The sequence below is a fragment of the Ursus americanus genome, chromosome X (genome assembly GCF_024610735.1).
Source record: "Ursus americanus isolate L20-20 chromosome X, mUrsAme1.1.p, whole genome shotgun sequence".
Classification (NCBI taxonomy): Eukaryota; Metazoa; Chordata; class Mammalia; order Carnivora; family Ursidae; genus Ursus; species Ursus americanus.
Genome location: NC_142164.1, coordinates 61,005,695 through 61,027,349, shown reverse-complemented (window position 1 = coordinate 61,027,349; position 21,655 = coordinate 61,005,695). Strand labels below are relative to the sequence as shown.

Here is a 21,655-nt window from a genome sequence, read left to right as displayed (position 1 = left end):
CTTCCGGACGTCTGTATCTGCTCTCTATCTTCGATGAACTCTGCTTTCATTTCCTGCTGCCTCGCGTTTGATTTCTATACTGAGCAAAGACAAGGACCCTCTTGGTTGGTCCTGTGGACTCCCTTTGGGTCCTCGAGACTGGTTTGTAGGCGTCCCTATATCTGGTCTTTCTTTTCCCGGGGACCCCTAACTCTGCTTACAATTCCAGCCAACTCTGCAAACATGTGGGGCATGGAGTACCTATTTCCGGGCAATGGTGTCTGTATTACAGAATAGTTATTATGTATGGACTCTACATCTGGACTGCCTAGGTTTGAATCCACCACTTAAAAGATGTGAAACCCTAAGCAAGTCACTAAACCTCCTTCTGCATCATTTATTTCATCTGTAAAATGAGGAAGGCAATACCTACTTCCGAGTTTTGTGACCACGATTAGTTAATATATGGAAAATGCTATTTGTTTGCCATTAGCATTAATTGTGTCAAAACCAGAAAAATTACATAGCACTTTTTATTATAAAAGGCGGGGGAGCTGGGGGGGACCTGGGCCTTCCCCGAATTCTGAGAGGTCTCAGTTATCGAGGCCAATTAGCAGCCTTACTTAGGATTACATTTTGGGGAGCTAGGAAACCCGATTAGTTTTGCAAAGGTAAGTGCCATTTGCATCCATCCTGGTAGGGCTGCCAAGAATCCCCCCGGGTGGGGGCGGCGCTTTTCCTCCATCCGTAGCGGGTCTGCTCCGCACCGCACTGGGAGGCTCCGGACGCGGCGCTACGGCCGCAGGGACCAGGGCGGAGGCCTTGGGCCTCTCACTCTCCCCTCCTCCGCCCCGAGAGCACCACCCAGTTCCCTTCCCCTCCCCCCTGCCAACTCCGTGGCCCCGCCCCGTGCTCCCACCCTCAAGTCGCAAAGGTCTCCGGCGGCTCGCTGCGTGCGGGACGTGACAAATGAAAACAGCACGTCCCACCAGTGTCCTCGCAGACAGACAGCGCCTCGGAGCAATGGCAGAGTGCGGGCGCCTTCCGGCCGCGTCCAATAGCGGCTGCCGGGCGCTGCGCGTGGGGGAAGGGGAGAACTGGTGGGCGGGGCGGGGCGGGCGGCTCTCGGCATTCCGTTTGCGGCTGGGGCGCACGTCGGCTGCGTTCTTCTCCTCTGTGTAAGCTCTCCGCCTCGCGGCCCGTGTATTGCCAAGATGTCGCTTTCTAACAAACTGACCCTGGACAAGCTGGACGTGAAGGGGAAGCGGGTCGTCATGAGGTAATTCTGCGCATATGCTCGTGCTCCCTCAAGGGGTTGGCCGCAGTCTCTTCGACCAGAGCCAGCTTGCTTCCTCCCGTGCCCAAAGTTGCTCTTAGTCGTCGGCTCGGCCCCGTGGTTTCTAGGCCTGCAGAGTGAGGCTTCTCACCGTTGTGGTCGAGGCTTTGCCCCAGTTTTAAGGTTCCTGACCTCATTGGCCTCAGCCCGGAAAGCGAGCCGTTTTTGCCCTTTGGAGGTGGCTCCACTGAGGAAGGGCTCAATTCCGGGACCTATTTTGTCCTCTTTCCTATTCCTGAAATGTAGTTCCGTCGCCTCCAGCTCCCAACAGGCGAGGTGGGACCTAATGCTTAGCCTGCACATCCCTAGGCCCCAAAGAAGGGACCTTGAAAGGTCATTTGGTTAGTTTCCCTTCCCCCACCGCCCTAGATCATCCCAGACAAATGAGAGAAGGCACAGATTTCAAAGGTCCCTGCGCGAAAGGAAAATTTGCCCAGAAGATGTTAATTTAGATGTTCAGGAGTAGAACCCCCTAAAACATTGGGGATGGGAGGGCGGGGAGGGGTGGGGCACATTGAAGGAGGCTCTGCAGAGTTTATGTAACAGGCCCCTGCACCACGCCATTGGACTACAGGCCATGGGGTTTACATCAGAATTGTGACACGCTGGGTAATGGTAGAGCAGGGTGTGGGTGCTCATCCTTGCTGTTCTCCAACCTCACTTCACAGATGGCAAGAGAAGTAGGATATTAGACGTGAGAATGGCTACCTATGCACTTTGGGGTCTTTTACTCTGCACATGTGCATCCCTGGTCACTTACCACGTGGCTTCTCCTTTATATGCCGAAATGAGTAGTATGGTGTATGGAGCTTTTACATTTATTCTTTGGGTAGCGTGTGGTATATTTGCAAGCCAGGAGCAAAGTGCGGGACAGTTACGTATGTGACTGATGGATTGACTGTTAATATACCTTGATAGGATCCGAGGGCGGTGCGTTGTCCGGATCACAGGGCTTGCACTGATAGCCTTGTCCAGTCCTGTCCTTTTTGGGAAGTGGTTGATTGATGGGCAGGCATGTGAATGGTGTGATCCAGCCCCTTTCCCATTTTGGATTGGTTCAAGTGAGGGCATCTCTTGGATATTAACAGACACATAAGGCCGTAGGGAATCTCTTTCACCCTAGGCTTAAATGTAGGAGGGCACTCTGAATATCAGAACTCTCGACACCGTAAGAGTTAATGCAACTCTATCCTTTTCTCTAATTTCATCATGGCCACTATTCGCACGTGGCCTTCTCTGCCTTGTGTAAATAGAACTCAGTAGCTTATGGCCATGAGAAACACATGGTGTCCACATTTTCCCAAATGACCTAGGCATTTGCAGTCTGGACAAAGTAGGAATCAAAGTCATCCTAGTATTAGAAAGTACTTTCTACCCATCAGGTGATCTTAAGAGGGGACAGATTCTATGGAAAACAGGTCGGATGGACATTGGCATGCAACCAGATTTTAGGTTTTAATTATTGACTCCCATCTTCACTGGGTTCAAGGCTGACCTTTCCAGATACACCGGCGGAAAGACCCGGGGTGAGGCGTCACACTGGTCACCTTCCTGCAATTGCAGTCTTCGGCTGTATCTTCTCCTCATGGAAACTGGTTTGAGGAATTAACTGGGCTAGCTGGGAGTGGGACTTGAGGTGCTTATCTTTTCTCCCTCTGGACTTAACATGAAATAACTTGGTGTCCAAGGGCTCAAAGTTTCATTTAACACAGATTAACCCTGAGCCTTGAAATGATTTGCTGTTGTAAAGTTACCTGTCCAGGTCACTGAACTAGCAAATTGGTGGCAGAGCTAGAACTAGAATTTGGATCTCTTTGGCTGCCAACCAGGTCCTCTAAATACTCAACATTGTAAATAAGGACAGGCTAAAAAAAGGCTTTTTGTCTGCTGAAGGTTGCAATCAATATTTTCTCCCCTGTAATCTGGGTGAATTCTGCTTGCTTCGCCTGGGGACAGGGGGTTACTTTGTTCCCTGATTATTAAAGTATCTCTTTTGAACAGAGTCACATTTTATAGGACTTTTGGAAGAGCCTGGGCAGCTATGCCTTACCAGCTCAAACTGCTTTTTGTTTCAACACCCTTACGTGGTGTTTGCTGGCAGTGTTTCAGAAACAGGGCCTTCTGAGTAGTGGCTGCTTCACTTGCCTCCTCTCTTTGTTCTGCAAAAGATAACTGATGTTGGTCGAGTATTCTGGCTCCTGCTTTGAATTGCCAAGGGAAACACTGATTTGTTGAGGGAACTTCAGATAGCCAGAAACCTCTGACTGGATGATTATCAAGTTCCACAGTTCCACCTCCGTTCCCCGCCCATTCCAGTTGACTTTACCGCCTTTTGAGTAACTTCCGGCTTATTTTTGCAATGTCATTTCCTTTCTTCCCCGCACGGATTGCCAGTCTTAATCCTTTGGTGACTTGTGAAGCACTTCCCTTTTTGCTTGCTCCCTCCACACCTTTTTTGTTTTAAACCTCATCGCTTTTCTCTAACCTGTTCTAACTTGTTAAGCAACAGCTCTGATGTAGTGGAAAAAGAAATGGGGAGGAAAAACTGAGCAGAGAAAAAGTCTTTAAGACATCCATAATACCCAAATCTTCCGGCCAGGGGCAGTGATGCAAGGGTGGGCATAGTACTCTTGAGAGCTTTTAATGGGCCTGGGCCTGGGCCTGGACCCCTGAGATTTCAGGTGACAGAGACTTGATAGTCTTATTCTAACTAAATCAGTATTTTTAACACTTTATTTTGAAATAATTACAGATTCACAGGAGGTTGCAAAGTTAGTACAGAGAAGTTTGTTCATCCAGTTTTGCCCAAAGGATACATCTTAAAAAATTAAGAGTACAATATCAAAAGTAGGAAGTTGACATTGGGATAAAGTGTATAGGTCTGTGCTATTTTACCAACATGTATAGATCTGTGTAACTCCCACCACAAGTTACAAAACTGATGACCACCAAGGCCTTCCTCATTCTACCTCTGCAGAGTCATGCCCCCCCCATTCCAACTGCTGGTAACTACTGATCTGCTTCCTGCCCCTAACATTTTGTCATTTCAAAAATGTTACATAAGTGGAATCACAGTATATAACCTTTTGGAATTGGCTGCTTTTTTTTTTTCCCCTACTCGGCTTAATGCCCCTGAGATTTATCCAAGTTGTTGCATGTATCAGTAGTCCATTCTTAATACTGCTGAGCAGTACTTTATGGTACGGGTGTTGCACAGTGTGTTTAGCCATTCACCCATTGATGGACATCTGGTTTGTTTCCAGTTTGGGACTATTACAAGTAAAGCTGCTGTGTACATTGGATATTCATGCATGAGTCTTGATCTGGACATATGCTGTCATTTCTCTTGGATTAACACCTAGGAGTGAAATCACTGGACCACCAAATGCTGAACTGCCAGACTGGTTTCCACAGCAGGCACACTGTTTTACATTCCTATCAGCATATGAGTGGTCAGTTTTTCTGCATCTTCCCAGCTTTGGTGGTGTCATTATTTTTTTTATTTCAGCCCTTCTAATAGCTGTGCAGTGAAATCTGAGTTCATGCCTGAAGCTAGTAAGCTCACCAGTGTTTCAGGGAAGTGGAAAAGGAAAGGGTGCAGATTTTACATAGAATGGAAGAAGTGGACTGTTCAAAGAAGTGGACTATGTAGGCAAGAACAGTTTCTGCAGCAGAGTCCTCAGGAGAAGCTAAAAGCAGAGCTGTTCTGGAGAATCTAGGTGATGAAAGGAGGTAAAGCATAGGCAAAGAGAAGAGAGGAGTCTAATTCTCATCAGTAAGCTGTGTCATGGCAGCTGGGCTAGATGACACAGATTCTTGAGTTTCTCTGCCCAAAGAATTTCCTCCCTCTAAGGGCTTGGGAGTAGGGAGCACTGAAAAAGGGTGGCTTGTGCTCAGCCTGTTGGCTTTAGCCCTTTTGACCATGGGCCTTTCTGGGAGGCTGCAAGAGGGAAAATGACACAGGTAATGGGATACTCTCTCCTCTTCAGAATGTACTTGGAGGCTGGCAGGAGCCTTGTTCAGGATATTTAGAGAAGATGCTTAGAATCAGAATCAAGTAGCCTGAAACTGAGTAGAGTATATTTCTTCAGAGGCATACTGCTTTCTTTCTGAAGACTTGATTAAAATGTTTGAATATAGAATTATTCCCTCAGCCCACCTTTGGAAAGGCTACTCTTCAATGAGGTAGATTGGAGTATAGTCCTAGGGGATATAGGAAATTGGTGGTCTTCTTAATAGGGCTGAGGATTCTGTAATTATCTACTAGGCCTCGAGCATGGCAGCAGTCTTCTTGAGTAGGCCGTATCTTCCCTTAGTCCCTTAGCATGTGACTGTGTCAGCTGTTTTGTAATGGTCGATTACGTTTTGGAGAAGTATTAACATATATAATAATAGCTGCCATTTGTGTGGTACTTACTGTGTACTGGGTACTCTTCTAAGCCCTTTACAAATCACACTAACTCACTTAATTCTCACAATAACTGGAAGGTAGATACTATCATCCCCATTCTGCACATGAGAAAGAAAGCGTTTAAACAGGATCTTGGCAGGCAACACTTAGCCCTAACAACTAGCTATCACACGTTGTTTTCAGTCAGGTTGAAGTAAGCTGAGGTTCCAAGGAGTTCAGAAGGGGGAAGGAATTACTGGTTCTTAAAAAATGGTAAAGCAGTAATCTGTTGGGTGAGAAAGGAGATACTGCAGTAAATTATTTGCTTGTGCCGTCCCGATCACTTCTCTCCTATTTGCCTGTTTGTCAGGTAGGCAGGATCATATGTTCCGCCCTCGCCTCTCAGGTTTTATGAAAGAAGCTATCTTACTTTTACTGTCTTTTGCTTGAAGAGTACTGTGTGAATTTGGGTTTTGGACACTGGGTTTTTTCTGGTTACGAGGCCCCAGGCTTTCTCCGGAAAAAATGATAATCTGTTGATGTGTTTTACTTTCCAGTCATTTTTTTTCTTTTGAGTGGTGTTAGCTTCACTAGGACCCAGAAATAATATCAAAGGAATCAGAATCCGGATGTGTTCCTTAACCCCATATCCATCTAGCTGCCATTATTATTAGATACTATCATGCTAGGCCCACAGAAAAATCTTTTTAGGTGGAACTGGTTTTAGTTTCCCAGCTCTTCAGGGCTAGTTCCTGTGATGTCAGTTAGGTTTGTTTTTCATTTTTAAAGATTGTTCTCTTTTAAAGGGTGGGATACATACCTAAAGGACACAGATCATAAGCTCAAAGAATTATCACAAAACGAACACATTTGTGTAATCACCTAGGTTGGGAAATATACGACAAGCCCAGAAGCACCCTCTGGTGTCCTATTCCAGTCCCTACTCCCCTCCTCCCATGGCTAACCACTATCTTGACTTCTAATAACACTGATTATTTTTAAGGTGGATTTGAACTCCCACCTTATTTAACTGGTTCACTAAAAGTGCTTCTCCTAATCTTTGAGGGAATCTGAAACCTTGTTTCTTTTTTAGAGTGGACTTCAATGTTCCTATGAAGAACAACCAGATAACAAACAACCAGAGGTAAGGTCTGTGCTAAACCTTGAGTTTCGTTTAAGGTGTGTGTATCTGGGTATATAGGATGAAATGCTTTTCCTTTCTTAGTGTAGAACTGTGTGGTAACTTAAGCCATATAGTTTTGGCTTTCCACAAACCCACTATCTGGTCTGCTTTTTTACGAGAATGCAGAAATCGAAAAAAGTCATCTTAAGACAAGTGATTTTTGTTCTCTCCCCATTTTTTGAAAATTTGAAGAATTTGGGGTTATGCATTTTTAAAGAATATCGAAGCTGAAGGTTACTTGGTGTCCCTTGCAAAATGAAGAACTGTGCAAGAGGATTTTTTAATACTAATAATATTAAGCTTACATATATTTTTACAAGCCCCTATTCAGTATGGCCCAGATAAAAGCAGTTTTTGAGAATTTTGATGGAAGAGATTTCAGAAGTAATATTTTCGGTCAGTTAAGGCTGTTCTAAATATCTCGTCTCCAAAATCAGAAGCAGAAATTTTAAGTGAGAGTATACTCTTGCTTTTGACTTGATTGTAAAGAAGGTTTAATTTTAAATTTCAGATGAGGGGTTTGAGCTGGAAAGGTGTGCTTTCCAATGATCTAGAGCAGTGTTTAATAGAAATATAGTATGAGCCACATATAAGTTAAAATTTTCTAGTTGCCACATTAAAAAGGTAAAATGAACTGGGTGAACTTAATTTTAAGTAACATATTTTATTTAATCCAGTAAGTCCAAAATAATCATTTCAGTATGTAGTCGATAAAAAATGAAAGGGACATTTAACTTTTTTGGTATTAAGTCTTCAAGATCCAGCATGTATTTTAACACAGCATATCGTGATCTGGGCTAGTCACATTTCTAGTATTTAAGAGGCACATGTAGCTAATGGCTGCCTTATTGGATGGTGCAGGTCTAGAGTCAGAACATTTTCAGATACTGGCCCCGGGGTGGAGTCTGGCATTTTACCATGTACATCCCTGCTACACCATAGTGGAAGGTCTGTGTTTCGTGTAAGGCAGCTCTGACCCTTCTTGATTTTCATTACTTTCTGCAGCACACAGGAAAAATTGGAACTATGCCTATCAAGGTATTTTATGAATTAAAAGCAGAGAAGCAGGTCTGAGGACGTTTTTTCACTTTCAGAAATCCATGGAGTTAACAAAAGGAAGCATTAGAAATAATAGAACTTGCCGATAAGGGATAGCCCTGAAGAATAATTTGGTTTCTTTGGGCAAACGTTGTACCTAATGAAAGTTTCTTCTTTATTTGGTGTCAGTTTTTATATATGTCAAATAGCATAAGGTATTTTAGAAACATAACTTGATTTTTTAGTATTCCGTTGTCTGCTGAAATGTCACCTTACCAGAGACTTTCCCTGGCCACCCTATCTAAAATCCCCTTCACCACTATTACTCAGTCATTCTTGTCTCTCTGTCTATTTTTTCCATAGCTCTTATTACCACCTGATACAGACACCCACCCATATTTATATGTATACACACATATATATGTTTATTGTCTCTCCCTCCATTAGAATTTCACTTCCATGAGAGCAGAGACTGTTTCATTTACGGTTGTATTCTCAGAATCTGGAAAGGTACCTGGCTTAAGAAGCACTTGATAAATATTTGTTGAGTACATTAATGATTTTCTTTATTATCAATTTTAATTTCTTAAAGACTGGCAAAAATGGAAAGTTAGTGTCCAGTTTATAACAAAAATTTGACATGTTTGAAGGAAGTTTAATAATTTTTTGTTAAAATATAATGTAGATAATATGACATCATTTAAACTATGCTCTATATAATGTATTTCTTCCTACCAAAAAATGTTCCTTAGGATATATGATGGGTGCAAAAAAGTTACTACGTATTTTTAAGTTTTTCCTAAATTTCCTTTAATAGTGTCAAGATTTGGGAATTTTAGATATCTTCCTCAGTCACATAAGAGGGATGTTTCAGGGGTCGCCAAGATACCTACATACTTAGTGATTTACTAGAAGGACTCAGGACAGGACGTAGCATATAGTTCGCACTGCTAAAGTTCATTATTACAGTGAAAGGATGCATGACAAGATCCGCAGGTGAAAAGACACACAAAGTCTGGAGAAATCCATGCATGGGCTTCCAGTGCTCTCCCTCCAGCAGTGGAAACTGCAGCAGTACTGTGCATTGCTTTTGCATTTGGCTCCCAAGATTTTTACTAGGAGCTGGTCATATGGGTACCCTCTGCCTAGCAACCAGCAAAATTCCAGACTATTAGAGGAAAGCAGGTGTTCAGCATAAATCACTTAGTTTGTACAGTCTAGGAGTGGTGTCAGTTAGAAAATTGAGGGACCACTTTGGAAGCCAGCTTTCCAGACCTTGGCCAAGGGCCAACCTTGCAAGCAAGTCCTCCTAAAGATAGCAGCTTCAGGCCTGCTGTGCTAGCTCTTTTCTGCATAAGGGGCAAAACATGATCATACTTAATAATCCTGGGTGGGGGGTTGGCATCATAATTGACTTCTTCCCTTGAACATGAACCTGAGAAGCATCACTGAGTTGCCAACAGTTAAATTTGAAGGAATTTAGAGAAGAAAAGGGGCTTTCTATTTCACGAGGCCATAAATAAAATCTTTCCCACTAATTCCCAGGAGTAACCTTGATCTACCTGCTGTCTCTTTTTGGTTGCAGAATCAAGGCTGCCATCCCAAGCATCAAATTCTGCTTGGACAATGGAGCTAAGTCAGTTGTTCTTATGAGCCACCTGGGCCGGCCTGATGGTGTCCCCATGCCTGACAAGTACTCTTTGGAGCCAGTTGCTGTAGAACTTAAATCTCTGCTGGGCAAGTAAGTGCCAGACTCGGGAGCTGGTGGACTCTGTGACAGGAGGTGTTGTGAAGCATGTTGTTACTGGTTCTTTCAGCCTTGTCAAATATGTCCATCTCCTGCTCTCCCCAGGGATGTTTTGTTCTTAAAGGACTGTGTGGGCCAAGAAGTGGAAAAAGCTTGTGCTAACCCAGCTGCTGGGTCTGTCATCCTGCTGGAGAACCTTCGCTTTCATGTGGAGGAAGAAGGGAAGGGAAAAGATGCTTCTGGGAATAAGGTAGGACCTGTGACTTTGACATTATTTGGGGTGAGGAGGACTGAGTCTATAAGAGACGGAAGAATAGAAGTAGTTCATGTTTATTTTTTCCTTAGACACCTTTTTATTGCAGAAGAGCATAAATATATATATATATATATTCACATACATGTATTTATTACACATTAAAATTTATTCATATGTATTTAAAGGTTATTCATATACATGAATATTCATATATATACATAAATAAAAATGAAATAACCTTTTATTCATATATATAAGGTTGTTTTAATACACATATGATAACCTTGAATATATATGAATTTATATTCAAGCTATGCATTTATATAAAAGCTATGCATTTATATAAATATATGGATATAGGTATAGATAGATATAGATACAGATATATAGATGCATGGCTTGATAAATTACCACAGAGTACACACACACCTGTGTCACCACCACCTAGATCAAGGAATAGAATATTGGCTAGCATCCCTGAGGCCTTCTCATGCTCAAGTGTTTGTAATACCTCTGAAAAATAAGTGAGTGCCATTTGGGTGTAAGAGTTTTCAGTGGACTTTTGCAATTGTTCCTTTGTTACCTACTTGGCCTATGACACATGAGGATTTTTTTTTCTGACAGTGTGTGTGATAATCCTAGTGAGGGGTGTCCTGTGATTCCCAAGTGCTGAGAGTGGACATTCACAGGCAGTTGTGGGGTGGGTGTTCCTGCTATACCAGGTGTTCCTCCAACAGAGCCCGTTCTAGATTTTTTTTGACAAGGCTGGAACAGTTTTTCTAAGCAATAGACCCTGGCGTGTTATGGAAGGACAGTAATATTCTTATTTAGAAGGGGAATTAACTTAATGGTTGAGCTTGGTACTCTTAAAACCATAAGTTTAAATTAAGTGTGATATAATTGGGAATTTCTTACTAAAGAATATGTGAGCAGAGAAAGTACTTTCCTAAGTCAAGTGGAAAGGGACTATTTGGGAAAATTGATTGTATTTGGGTAAATGATCATCATGATGATATTGCCTTTTACACTTTGGAAGTGTAAAGCATTTTTTTTGAATTCTCTTTAAGATAAGGAAGTGCAGGTGTTATCATCATTTTATAAAGAAATTTGAGTCTCTGAAAGGCAGTCATTTTACTGAAGTTAAAGAGGTAGTAGTGCTGTTGCTGGGCTTTATATATAGCTCAGTCCATTAGATCAGCAAACTTTTTCTATAAAGGGTCAGACAATAACTATTTTAGGCTTTGTAGGCCATACAGTCACACCTCTGTATATGGTCTCTGTTGGAACTACTCAGTTCTGCTGTCGGCATGCAAAAGCGACCATAGAAAAACTACCCAAAACAAAAATAAGAGCAACGATAGATAATCCACAAAATAGATTACTATGACCTGACACAAGGAGAATTTAAATATTAAATGATAAAGCTGGCTCCCTGAGGATGATACAGAATTTGCCTATTGGTAGAAGAGAAGCTGGAGTCATGCGTTAGAACTTTCTACCCGTAGGTGTTCAGTGTCTTGGGGAACAAGATTCTCTGAGGCTAGTATCTTAATCTCCTGTTGTGCTTCTGGTGTTTCTTAAGGTCATCGGAGTACCTGCTTTCAAGCAGTTTCTTTTCTTAGCACCTTAGGCCCTGGTCTTGCCTTATCCTGCCTTTGGCGTAGTCTTGGTAACCATAGTAGGAGTCAAGTGCTGATCTCAAATTCGGTGCCCTTTTAGAGTGAAACTCACTTGCATGGACTCTAGGACTTAGAAATGGTAGCAAATTGAGGCAAAACCTTTTATTCAGAAAGTGATGAACTAACAGTTTTAGTCTATGACTTTTTAGCTAATTAACTTTACATTTAGTGTCCAGGCTTTCAATGCTTGAAATTTCAAGAGCCAGTAATAAGTTCAAAATAGATTTAAAAACAAAACAAAACAAAGCAAGGACATAAAATTTTTCCTTTTCCCAGTGTGCCACATTGGTCTTTTAGGAACATTTTCTTTCATCTAGTTATTGGCAGATCAAAAATGAGAAATGGGTTCTGGTTATTAATTTCTATAGTACCTTTTCCAAGAAGAGCTTCAATTTGCACATTTTTCCTTAGACAATTCTTGGAGGGGTTATCATACCTTTTTAATAGATAGGAAGATTTCAGGACAGAGATCAACTTACCAAAGCTTACATACACAGTGAATTAGTGTTGGAGTTGGGCCTAGAACCCAGGTGTCCTGCCATTTGGGCAGTATTTTCATCACTACACAAATTATCTTCCAGTCACCCGTGGCAGATGATATTCCATTCTAGAAAGATTATGTGGGTTCTACAGTCTTTAGTTTTAGCAGTAGTTCCCCTGCATCTCTGGGTCATTAGAGGAAAGCCCTGTTCTTTGTGGCAGCCTCCTTCCCCTTGAAACACAGGAGGATGGGAGGCGGCAGTGACTGAAATGAGTATCTGTTCTGTATATTGTTTTGTGCTGTGTCCCCCTGTGCATCTTTGCTTGGTTTCTTTCTGGAGATTTTGTTCATCCTGCCATCCTGCTTTATGTCCCCTTTTGGGTGGGTGGGTGGGGGATCCTGGATAGTGAGCTGACATTTTAAGGCCATAGTGTTTTACTTCTAATTTTTGTTTCTCTTTTTTGTAGAAGTGTATTTCTTGTTTTCTTAGAGGCCTAACTTCTAGGGAAGGTTATATAGAATACTTTCTTTTAATATATATAAAATGTTTCTGAGGTCCTTTTCTGTTGTCATGTTTCCACCTGCCTTCTCTGTTCAAGCCTCATGAAGAATGTGAGGGCCTCTTCCAGTTTTCAGAAAGGCCTTGGTAGCTAGAAGCTTGAGTCAAGTATAATCCTAACTTCTGCAAGGAGAATATGTTAAAATGAGAATATAACTCAAGCTAAGGAAAGGAAAAGATAATCTTATCTTAGGAGTTGGGGAGAGGTCAGTGGGATGTGATTAGCTTCATGTGATTAGAGGTTAAGCCATGGTTCAGGAATCTTAAGTTTGCAATTTGAGGCAAAATGAAGGAGAGCAGAATGCAGAAGTGACCAGAAGACCTGGAATATTTGGAGGAAGAAGTAGATCTTGTTGCTAGTTGTGAAAATTGCTGTCCCAGCAACTCTGGGTCTTTTGAGATATTCAAGGGGACTCCTGGGTATGAAATGCTTTTACAGTTGTCTTTGGAGCCATCAACATTTTCTGTGTTGGTTTTTCCTTTTTTTTTCCCCCTGCAGGTTAAAGCTGAGCCAGCCAAAATAGAAGCCTTCCGAGCTTCACTTTCCAAGCTAGGAGATGTGTATGTCAATGATGCTTTTGGCACTGCTCACCGAGCCCACAGGTACTAACAGTCTTTTTTGACATTGAGCTAGGAGCAGTATTCCTCTGTTGACTCAAGCAGCCAAGTTCTGGGTTGTTTTTGGAAATTTCTGCATTATACAGAACATCATCCTTACAGCTTCTTTCTCTAATTGGAGCTGCCAGTTAAAATGTAGTTATTGTTGAATATCCTTGGTCCTCACATTTTTGAGGAAGTAAAAGTGAAAACATGTTGAGAATTGTGGAGCTTTTTGTTGAGCTTCAGGAAGAGGTTGCTCTTCAGGTATTTGTAGAGCCCTCCCTTTGTTAACATTGTAGGGTCAGAGCCTTAACGCTGTCATTAGGAAGCAAATTGAGGAATCTTCTCCTTTTGTCATCAGCTAGCTGGCTGATTGTTTATTACGGTTAAATCCTTGACTTGAAGACTGTCAGTTGGGTATCTTAAATCCTACTTAAGGTTGTTGCTTTTTACTTGTTCCTCTTGGCCCTGCCCTATTAGTCAGAAACCTCTTCTTGTACCTAAGTGGTGGTGGTGCAGTTCAGGGATGAAAACTATGGTCTTCTGGATCTCAGAAGTGAAAGTATTTCAGTGATAAGGAGATGGCCTCTAGAACTGGGAGAATTGGTAAGCATTGACCAAAACTGAAATGTCTCTGGTCTTTTCTAGCTCCATGGTGGGAGTCAGTCTGCCCCAGAAGGCTGGAGGTTTCTTGATGAAGAAGGAGCTGAACTACTTTGCCAAGGCCTTGGAATGCCCAGAGCGACCCTTCCTGGCCATTCTGGGCGGGTATGAAGAACTCTTCAAGATCATGCTTTAAACAGTGTTTGCCTGGTAGTAGGTCGTGACTTGGGTGGTTTATTCCGTCGAAAGCATAATCAAACTGGGTAAATGAGGAGAGTTTAAATAAGGGACTATCTACCAATGTGTGGTTAGGATTCAGGGACACCCAAAAAGTACAGCATAGTAATCTGGGGCTTGCAACAAGCATCATCTTCCCTAGGCCTGAAGGGACAAAGGGAAGGAATGGTTACCAGAATCCAGAGAGGGTAGTTGCATGGCGAGGGCCCTCTGATAGAAACTGTAGCCTTGCTCAAGGAACATAGGGATAGGCGTCTGGCAGGGAGGGAGCCAGGGAAAGAAACATACTCTGATCTCCCTTCAATCTTCTACTGATGTTCCCCCTACCCCACCCCCTCCCAATTGCCTGCAACCCAACTGGAAGCCAGAGGGCAAGGGAGTCCTTAATGCGCTTCATGCAGGTCAGCTTCCTGGGACAAAACATGGCCAAGAAGGGCTAGCAAGGGGTTTTGGAGGGAAGAGTGGGAAAGACTTACCGTAGGTGCTCATCTAACAATTTTTGAAGCCCTTGAGCCTTTTACATACATATGGTCTGGCAAGAATAACTGTGAACATCTCCTCATATGTATTGAATTTATCATTTAGAACTCATTTCTCCAGATCATATACCTTTTTATAGTTTTTCCTGTGAGTTAGAAATTTGAGAATTGCAGGTTAAGAGGCTAGGAAGATAAATTTTAGAGTGGGGACAGGGACCTAGTACTGCTTGGATAAGAGAACTTCTGTCACTCGGCATGGCTTTCTAGGTAGCACCCTCTTCATGGCTGAATGTCCCTGACCCTTCTATAAGCATGAACACACTCAGCAGTTTCCTATGAAAGCTGACTCTGGAGTTGGTTGTCAGTTTCAGGTAGCATAGTTGTTCTTCAGGCTTCATGAGCCCAGTTTCAGGGTCCTAAAAATAATACAGGTGGGTACAGGTTGTATCTGCATTCTAGAAGCATCGCCCCTCTTGTGCACTGTGTTATAAAGGTCAGACGCTCATCTTTCTTCTCTGGAGATTAGGATTTGAGCTGCTTTTGTTTTCCGTCCTTCTGTGGATCTGGAATATGGGAGTAAGTACCACCTAGTGGTTATGATTAGGTTTTAGGCTCAGCCTGAAATAGCTGTTTGGGGGAAGTTGATGTGGAGGTTGGTTGGTTGGTTGGTTGGTTTTTTTGCAACCTTTCTTCCCAGGTAGTCTTCTCAGAACACTATCAGTTTCGGGGGAAATTTTACATTGTATTAAAACATTATTGTGGAAACACTGAAGCATGAATAAGCCCCCAGTACCTAATACTCTGCTTCAACAGTTATATTTCTGTCAGGATAGGGTACTTTTAAGCAAGTCGTAGACATATAATTTCACTTAGTAGTTCTGTATGTATCTCATAACTGAGAAAGATTTTTAAAATAACCACCGTGTTACACCTAACACAATTTAACAACTTCGTTCCTGTCCTCTACTATCTAGTCTATGTTCAGAAGTTCTTCATCATCTCAGAAATGTCTTTTTACAATTGGCTTTGTCGAGAAAGGATCCAAATTAAGTTCCTGCGTTGTATTTGGTGGTTAGGCATTTTCTATTCTGTAATAGTCCCCTTTCTCTTACTATTTTCGTTCCATTGATCTGGTGTATCCATCCCACATTTTTTAAAAGATTTATTTATTAGAGAGTGTGCAAGTGCATGCAGAAGCAGGAGGGGCAGGGAGAGAGGGAGAGAGAATGTGAAGCAGACTGCACTGAGCGCAGAGCCTGACATTGGGCTCTATCTCATGATCCTGAGATAATGGCTGGAGCCGAAACCAAGAGTTGGATGCTTAACTGACTGTGCCACCCAGGCGCTCTGGCTTGGGACACTTTTGAGTGGGTTCAGGGATCCCATAATTAGCAGTCTTGCTCAGGTGTAATTAGCTGTCTTGCCTCTGGTTTTTGTGGGGAGAAGGGGCAAAATAGACGTATTTGGGTCTCATGGTTTCTTTAGACAGTAGTAGGTCTTCTAAGTCCTTCTTGGTCTAGAATCACACCTTTAAGAGATTTTCTTTTTTTTTATAATAATTTTTTATTATGTTAGTCACCATACAGTACATCCCTAGTTTTTGATGTAAAGTTCCATGATTCATTACTTGCGTATAACACCCAGAGCACCATGCAATACGTGCCCTCCTTACTACCCATCACCAGCCTATCCCATTCCCCCACCCCCCTCCCCTCTGAAGCCCTCAGTTTGTTTCTCAGAGTCCATAGTCTCTCATGCTTCATCCCCCCTTCTGATTACACCCCCTTCTTTATTCCTTTCTTCCCCTACCAATCTTCCTAGTTCTTATGTTCCATAGGTGAGAGAAAACATATGATAATTGTCTTTCTCTGCTTGACTTATTTCACTTAGCATTATCTCCTCCAGTGCTGTCCATGTTGCAGCAAATGTTGAGAACTCGTTCTTTCTGATAGCTGAGTACTATTCCATTGTATATATGGACCACAACTTCTTAATCTAGTCATCTGTTGAAGGGCATCTCGGCTCCTTCCACGATTTAGCTATTGTGGACAATGCTGCTATGAACTTTGGGGTGCATATGGCCCTTCTCTTCACTACATCTGTACCTTTGGGGTAAATACGCAGTAGTGCAATGGCTGGGTCATAGGGTAGCTCTATTTTTACCTTTTTAAGGGACCTCCACACTGTTTTCCGAAGTGGCTGTACCAACTTGCATTCCCACCAACAGTGTAGGAGGGTTTTCCTTTCTCCACATCGTCTCCAACATTTGTTGTTTCCTGCCTTGTCTATTTTTGCCATTCTAACTGGCGTAAGGTGGTATCTCAGTGTGGTTTTGATTTGAATTTCCCTGATGGCTAATGATTTTGAACATTTTTTCATGTGTCTGTTAGCCATTTGTATGTCTTCATTGGAAAAGTGTCTGTTCATATCTTCTGCCCATTTTTTGATTTGTTTGTTTCTCGCATATTGAGTTTGAGAAGTTCCTTATAGATCTTGGATACCAGTCTTTTATCTGTAGTGTCATTTGCAAATATAAGAGGTTTTCTTAGAAACGGATTGGCCTTTTGGGTTGAAGAAACATAGGGCAAAGTTAGCCAGTACTTTCTTTTCCTTCCAAGTTTTTATTTAAATTCCAGTTAACATGCAGTGTAATATTAGTTTCAGGTGTAGGATTTAGTGATTTAGTACTTACATGCAACACCCAGTTCTCATCATAACAAGTGCCCTCCTTCATACCCATCACCCATTTAACCCATCCCCTTACCCACCTCCCCTCCAGCAGCCCTGTTTGTTCTCAATAGTTAAGAGTCTGTTTTATGGTTTGCCTCTCTTTTTTCCCCTATGTTCATCTGTTCTGTTCTTGAATTCCACATATGAGTGAAATCATACAGGCTTTGTCTTTCTCTGACTAACCTCACTTAGCAGATAACTTTGTAGCTCCATCCATGTTGCAAATGGCAAGATTTGTCTTTGTTTATGGCTGAATAATATTCCAGTGTGTGTGTGTACACACGTACCACAACTTCTTTATTTATCAGTCTATGGACATGTGGGCTGCTTCCATATCTTGGCTGTTGTAAGTAATGCTGCTATGACCATAGAGGTGCATATATCCCTTTGAATTAGTTTTTTTGTGTATTTTGGGTAAATACCTAGCAAGTACAATTGCTGGATCCCTAGGGTAGTTAATGTTCTTAACCTTTTGAGGAACTTCCGTACTGTTTTCCAGAGTAGTTAGCCAATACTTTTGTCACTTATGGGACGTTCCTCTATTCCTTTGCCTTGATAGAAAAACGCAGGCACTATGCAGTATCACTTCCATAGTCCACCACTTGTTCTTTTGTTGATGATTCTTGCTTTCCCTTCTAGAGCTAAAGTTGCAGACAAGATCCAGCTGATTAATAATATGCTGGACAAAGTCAATGAGATGATTATTGGTGGAGGAATGGCTTTTACCTTCCTGAAGGTGCTCAACAACATGGAGGTAAGAAACCAATGCTAAGTGGATGTGAAATGGCTCTCCATGAGAAATAGCAGGTTATATAAATTTAAAAAGAAAACCAGTTTCTGACATGAGCCCGCAAAACTCCCATTTTTATTGATTTTGTAAAGTTGGTTTTCTTTTGTCTTGGAATTGATCCTTTATACTGTATCATATATTATTCCTGTCTGCTTCATCAGGTAATCGTGTTCTTAGTATAGAGGCTGATCTTTATCTTGCCTCCTGTGTATAGATTGGCACTTCTCTATTTGATGAAGAGGGAGCCAAGATCGTCAAAGACCTGATGTCCAAAGCTGAGAAGAATGGTGTGAAAATTACTTTGCCTGTTGACTTTGTCACTGCTGAAAAGTTTGATGAGAATGCCAAGACTGGCCAAGCCACTGTGGCCTCTGGCATACCTGCTGGCTGGATGGTGAGTCACTTGGGTGGGTAATAGAATGAGTGAACAAAAACATTTTGATTCCATTCCTTCATTCAACCAACCAGCAGGCATTCTAAAAGAATCCTTACAGGGATCTCTGTCAGAGAGGGCTCCGAATGTAGCAGTGAGACCCTCTTCAAGAGAATCTGGGGGGGGGGGGCGGGGAGAAACATGATTGCTGCTGTCTTCATCAGTAATGGGGGCAAAACCATTTTTTGTTTCTTCATTTATTTAATGTTTGTTGTTGAGTACTTAACTATGTGCTGGGGTTGGTGCTAGGTACTTTCATGACTTGGGCTGTTCTGGATTTTTTTGTTACCTAGAAACCTGTAAAAGAACTCTTAGATGAAAACATTAAGATAGTAGAAGTGTACTGATTATAAACAGGGAAAAATGTATGTGTATATTAAAGACTAAATATTTGGTTGTTAGTGTTCTCCATATACTATCATTTTAATAGCTGTATAAAACTGTATCATGTTGACATATGAATTTGCTTAGTTATTTTCCTCTTGTTAAGCGTGTGGGCATTATTTAGTTCATGTTTCTCAAAGTGTGGTTTCAAGAAAACAGCATCAGCAATATTTTGGAACTTATTAAAAATGCAAGTTTCTGGGCTCTATCCCAGAGTTACTGAATCAGAAACTCTGGGGCTTGCACCCAGCAACTTTTTCTTGCTAGAACGAGTCCTCCTGCTGATTGTGATGCATGACAAAGTTTGAGAACCACTGAATCTAGATAATTGTTTCTCAACCTTGGCACTGGTGACATGTCAGGTAGTTTTTGCTGTGGGAGGTGGCCTGCACATCGCAGGACGTTGAGCGGCATCCCGACTTCTGGTAGATGTCAGGAGAAACCCTCCCCCCCCACCAAGTTGTGACAACCAAAATATCCCCAGACATTGCTCCAGGACCCCTGGGGAGGGACAGAATTGGCCCTAGTTGAAAACTACTGATTTAGTCCTTCACAGTCATAAAGAGTGTGCTTAAGAATGTTTTTATCAAATAACCTGAAGTTTTGCCTTCCATTCGATCTTCCATAAAGGGCACAAGCAGGTTTACAATTTTCAAGACTGAAGGGTGTCTTTGGGTTCTACAAGAAACTCTGGTATTCATTCTTCTTGAGTTCAGGTCTTGGTGGAGGTGGTGTTTGCTTCTTTCTAAGTAGCTTTTCTTGGTAGCTCATCTTTTTTCACTCTGCCCCTTAGGGCTTGGACTGTGGTCCTGAGAGCAGCAAGAAGTACGCTGAGGCAGTTGCTCGGGCTAAGCAGATCGTGTGGAATGGACCTGTGGGCGTGTTTGAGTGGGAAGCTTTTGCCCAAGGAACCAAAGCCCTCATGGATGAGGTGGTGAAAGCCACTGCCAGGGGCTGCATCACCATCATAGGTAAAGGGTCCTTTACAAAGTTAATGCTAGTGTAGTCTGGCAGAATTCTGATCAGAGGAAAGTTGAAGGGAAATGATTAACTTTTACTAGGTTTCTTGGTGCCGGCTGACTCTTGAGAGCTGAACGGGTGTACAGTTCACAGAGGACCCTCTTAATGAGATGGAGTTGGGAGTTCATCATCTACCTTTTGGGCTTAAGAGCATACTGCCTTAGAGTTTGGTGCCAGTCTTTGGTCTTTCTTTTCTCTCCTTTTAACTTGGCTTTTATTCAACAGGTGGTGGAGACACTGCCACTTGCTGTGCCAAATGGAACACAGAGGATAAAGTCAGCCATGTGAGCACTGGGGGTGGTGCCAGTTTAGAGCTCCTGGAAGGTGAGATTCTTCCCTGTTACTCGACTTGTTGGGGGGAAGGAAGGTTGGGGGTTATGCAGTGACAGGTGGGTAGAATGGAGTGGAGATAGTATGTGGTGTTGTCATTAGTGTTCATTATTATCTGGGCAGTACAAATGGAGGAACTTCAGATAACGCTCCTGGCATCCATTTTGGGTGGGGAGGGGCAGAGAGGAAGACTTATTCCAGAGAGGTTATGCTCTAGTAGACCTGGGACCCAAAATGTAAAAGTTAGCCAGCTCTTGGTCATATGTCCTAAGGAAGAGCAGACATGTTATTGGGAAGGTAGGAGGCATATCTGGCTTAGTGGGTCTTATAGTAATGCTCTCTGTGTATGTGTGCTCTCTCAAAAACAGGTAAAGTCCTTCCCGGGGTGGATGCTCTCAGCAGTGTTTAGTACTTTCCTGCCTTTTGGTTCCTGTGCACAGCCCCTAAGTCAACTTAGCACTTGCCGCATCTCTACTTGGCATTAGCTAAAATCTTCCCCCATGTCAAGATTGAGCTAGTGGCCAAGAGATGCAGCACCAGGAACCCTTAAACAGTTGCACAGCATCTCAGCTCCTCTTTACTGCACCCTGGATTTGCCTACATTCTTCAGGATCCCATTTGAATTTCTTAGTGACTAAACCATTGTGCATTCTAGAGTGCATATATTTATATTTTGCCTGTTAAAAGAAAATGAGCTGTGTTAGCTTCTCTTTTTGAAGTAGCTTATTCTGATTAGCTTTGTCATTGTTTTACTACTCAGCATGGAAATAAGATGAAATTCCAATTATAGGTAGGTAGGGAGGCAAGGTGGTGATCTATTCAATAAATAAAAGTATCCATTGAAACTGGGATTTTTTTTTTCTCCTGTCATACTTTGTTAGGGTGAGAACAGACTCTAGAGGAAGGGATCAAACCAGCTACATTCTGAATGCAAGAAATGGGACAGCGTTGGTCGGGGAGGTAGGGGAGATCAGATAAATGCCTACTCTTTTATTGAGGTCACACTTTATGGTGGATAATGTGATAGATGCTGTATTTTAAGTTTTATCTTTATCTTTTACACATGACCATAGTTTTAAAAAATGAAGGCTTATGACAACAAAATATAGGATTCAGCCTATTCCTCCCATTTGTGATTCCCATTCCGCAGAGATGACTGCTTTTTACCTCTTAGCTTTTTTGGGTATTTACCTCCATATTTCTAAGTAACAGACTTACACTTTTAATTTCTTGATTTTTATAATAAAAGCTGTATATTAGTTTCATACATGGGAAGATTGAGCTCTCTTACAGCTTCTGTTCCTCATACTACTCCCCTTCTTCATTCGCCCAGTATAGTTTTGTTACAGATTAGATTGGTAGTCTACATTGTGATTATAAATACTGTTCACAGCTGAGCTA

General features: G+C 42.2%; 1 protein-coding gene across 1 annotated transcript; it reads left to right on the top strand.

The window, feature by feature from the left end:
- Positions 1-1,094: 1,094 nt before the first annotated feature.
- Positions 1,095-21,105, top strand: PGK1 (phosphoglycerate kinase 1). Its single transcript, XM_045793703.2, has 11 exons — positions 1,095-1,258; positions 6,799-6,849; positions 9,512-9,667; positions 9,779-9,923; positions 13,148-13,251; positions 13,897-14,016; positions 17,937-18,051; positions 18,302-18,481; positions 19,698-19,875; positions 20,150-20,248; positions 20,623-21,105. The coding sequence occupies exons 1-11, from the start codon at positions 1,194-1,196 to the stop codon at positions 20,661-20,663; spliced, it is 1,254 nt and encodes a 417-aa protein (XP_045649659.1). The 5' UTR covers positions 1,095-1,193; the 3' UTR covers positions 20,664-21,105.
- The last annotated feature ends 550 nt before the right edge of the window (positions 21,106-21,655 follow it).

Excerpts from the sequence above, each read along its gene's own strand:
- PGK1 (XM_045793703.2), top strand. The coding sequence starts at position 1,194 with ATGTCGCTTTCTAACAAACTGACCCTGGACAAGCTGGACGTGAAGGGG. Across the intron at positions 9,668-9,778 it reads CTTAAATCTCTGCTGGGCAA|GGATGTTTTGTTCTTAAAGG; the intron begins GTAAGTGCCAGA and ends TGCTCTCCCCAG. Across the intron at positions 14,017-17,936 it reads TTCCTGGCCATTCTGGGCGG|AGCTAAAGTTGCAGACAAGA; the intron begins GTATGAAGAACT and ends TTTCCCTTCTAG.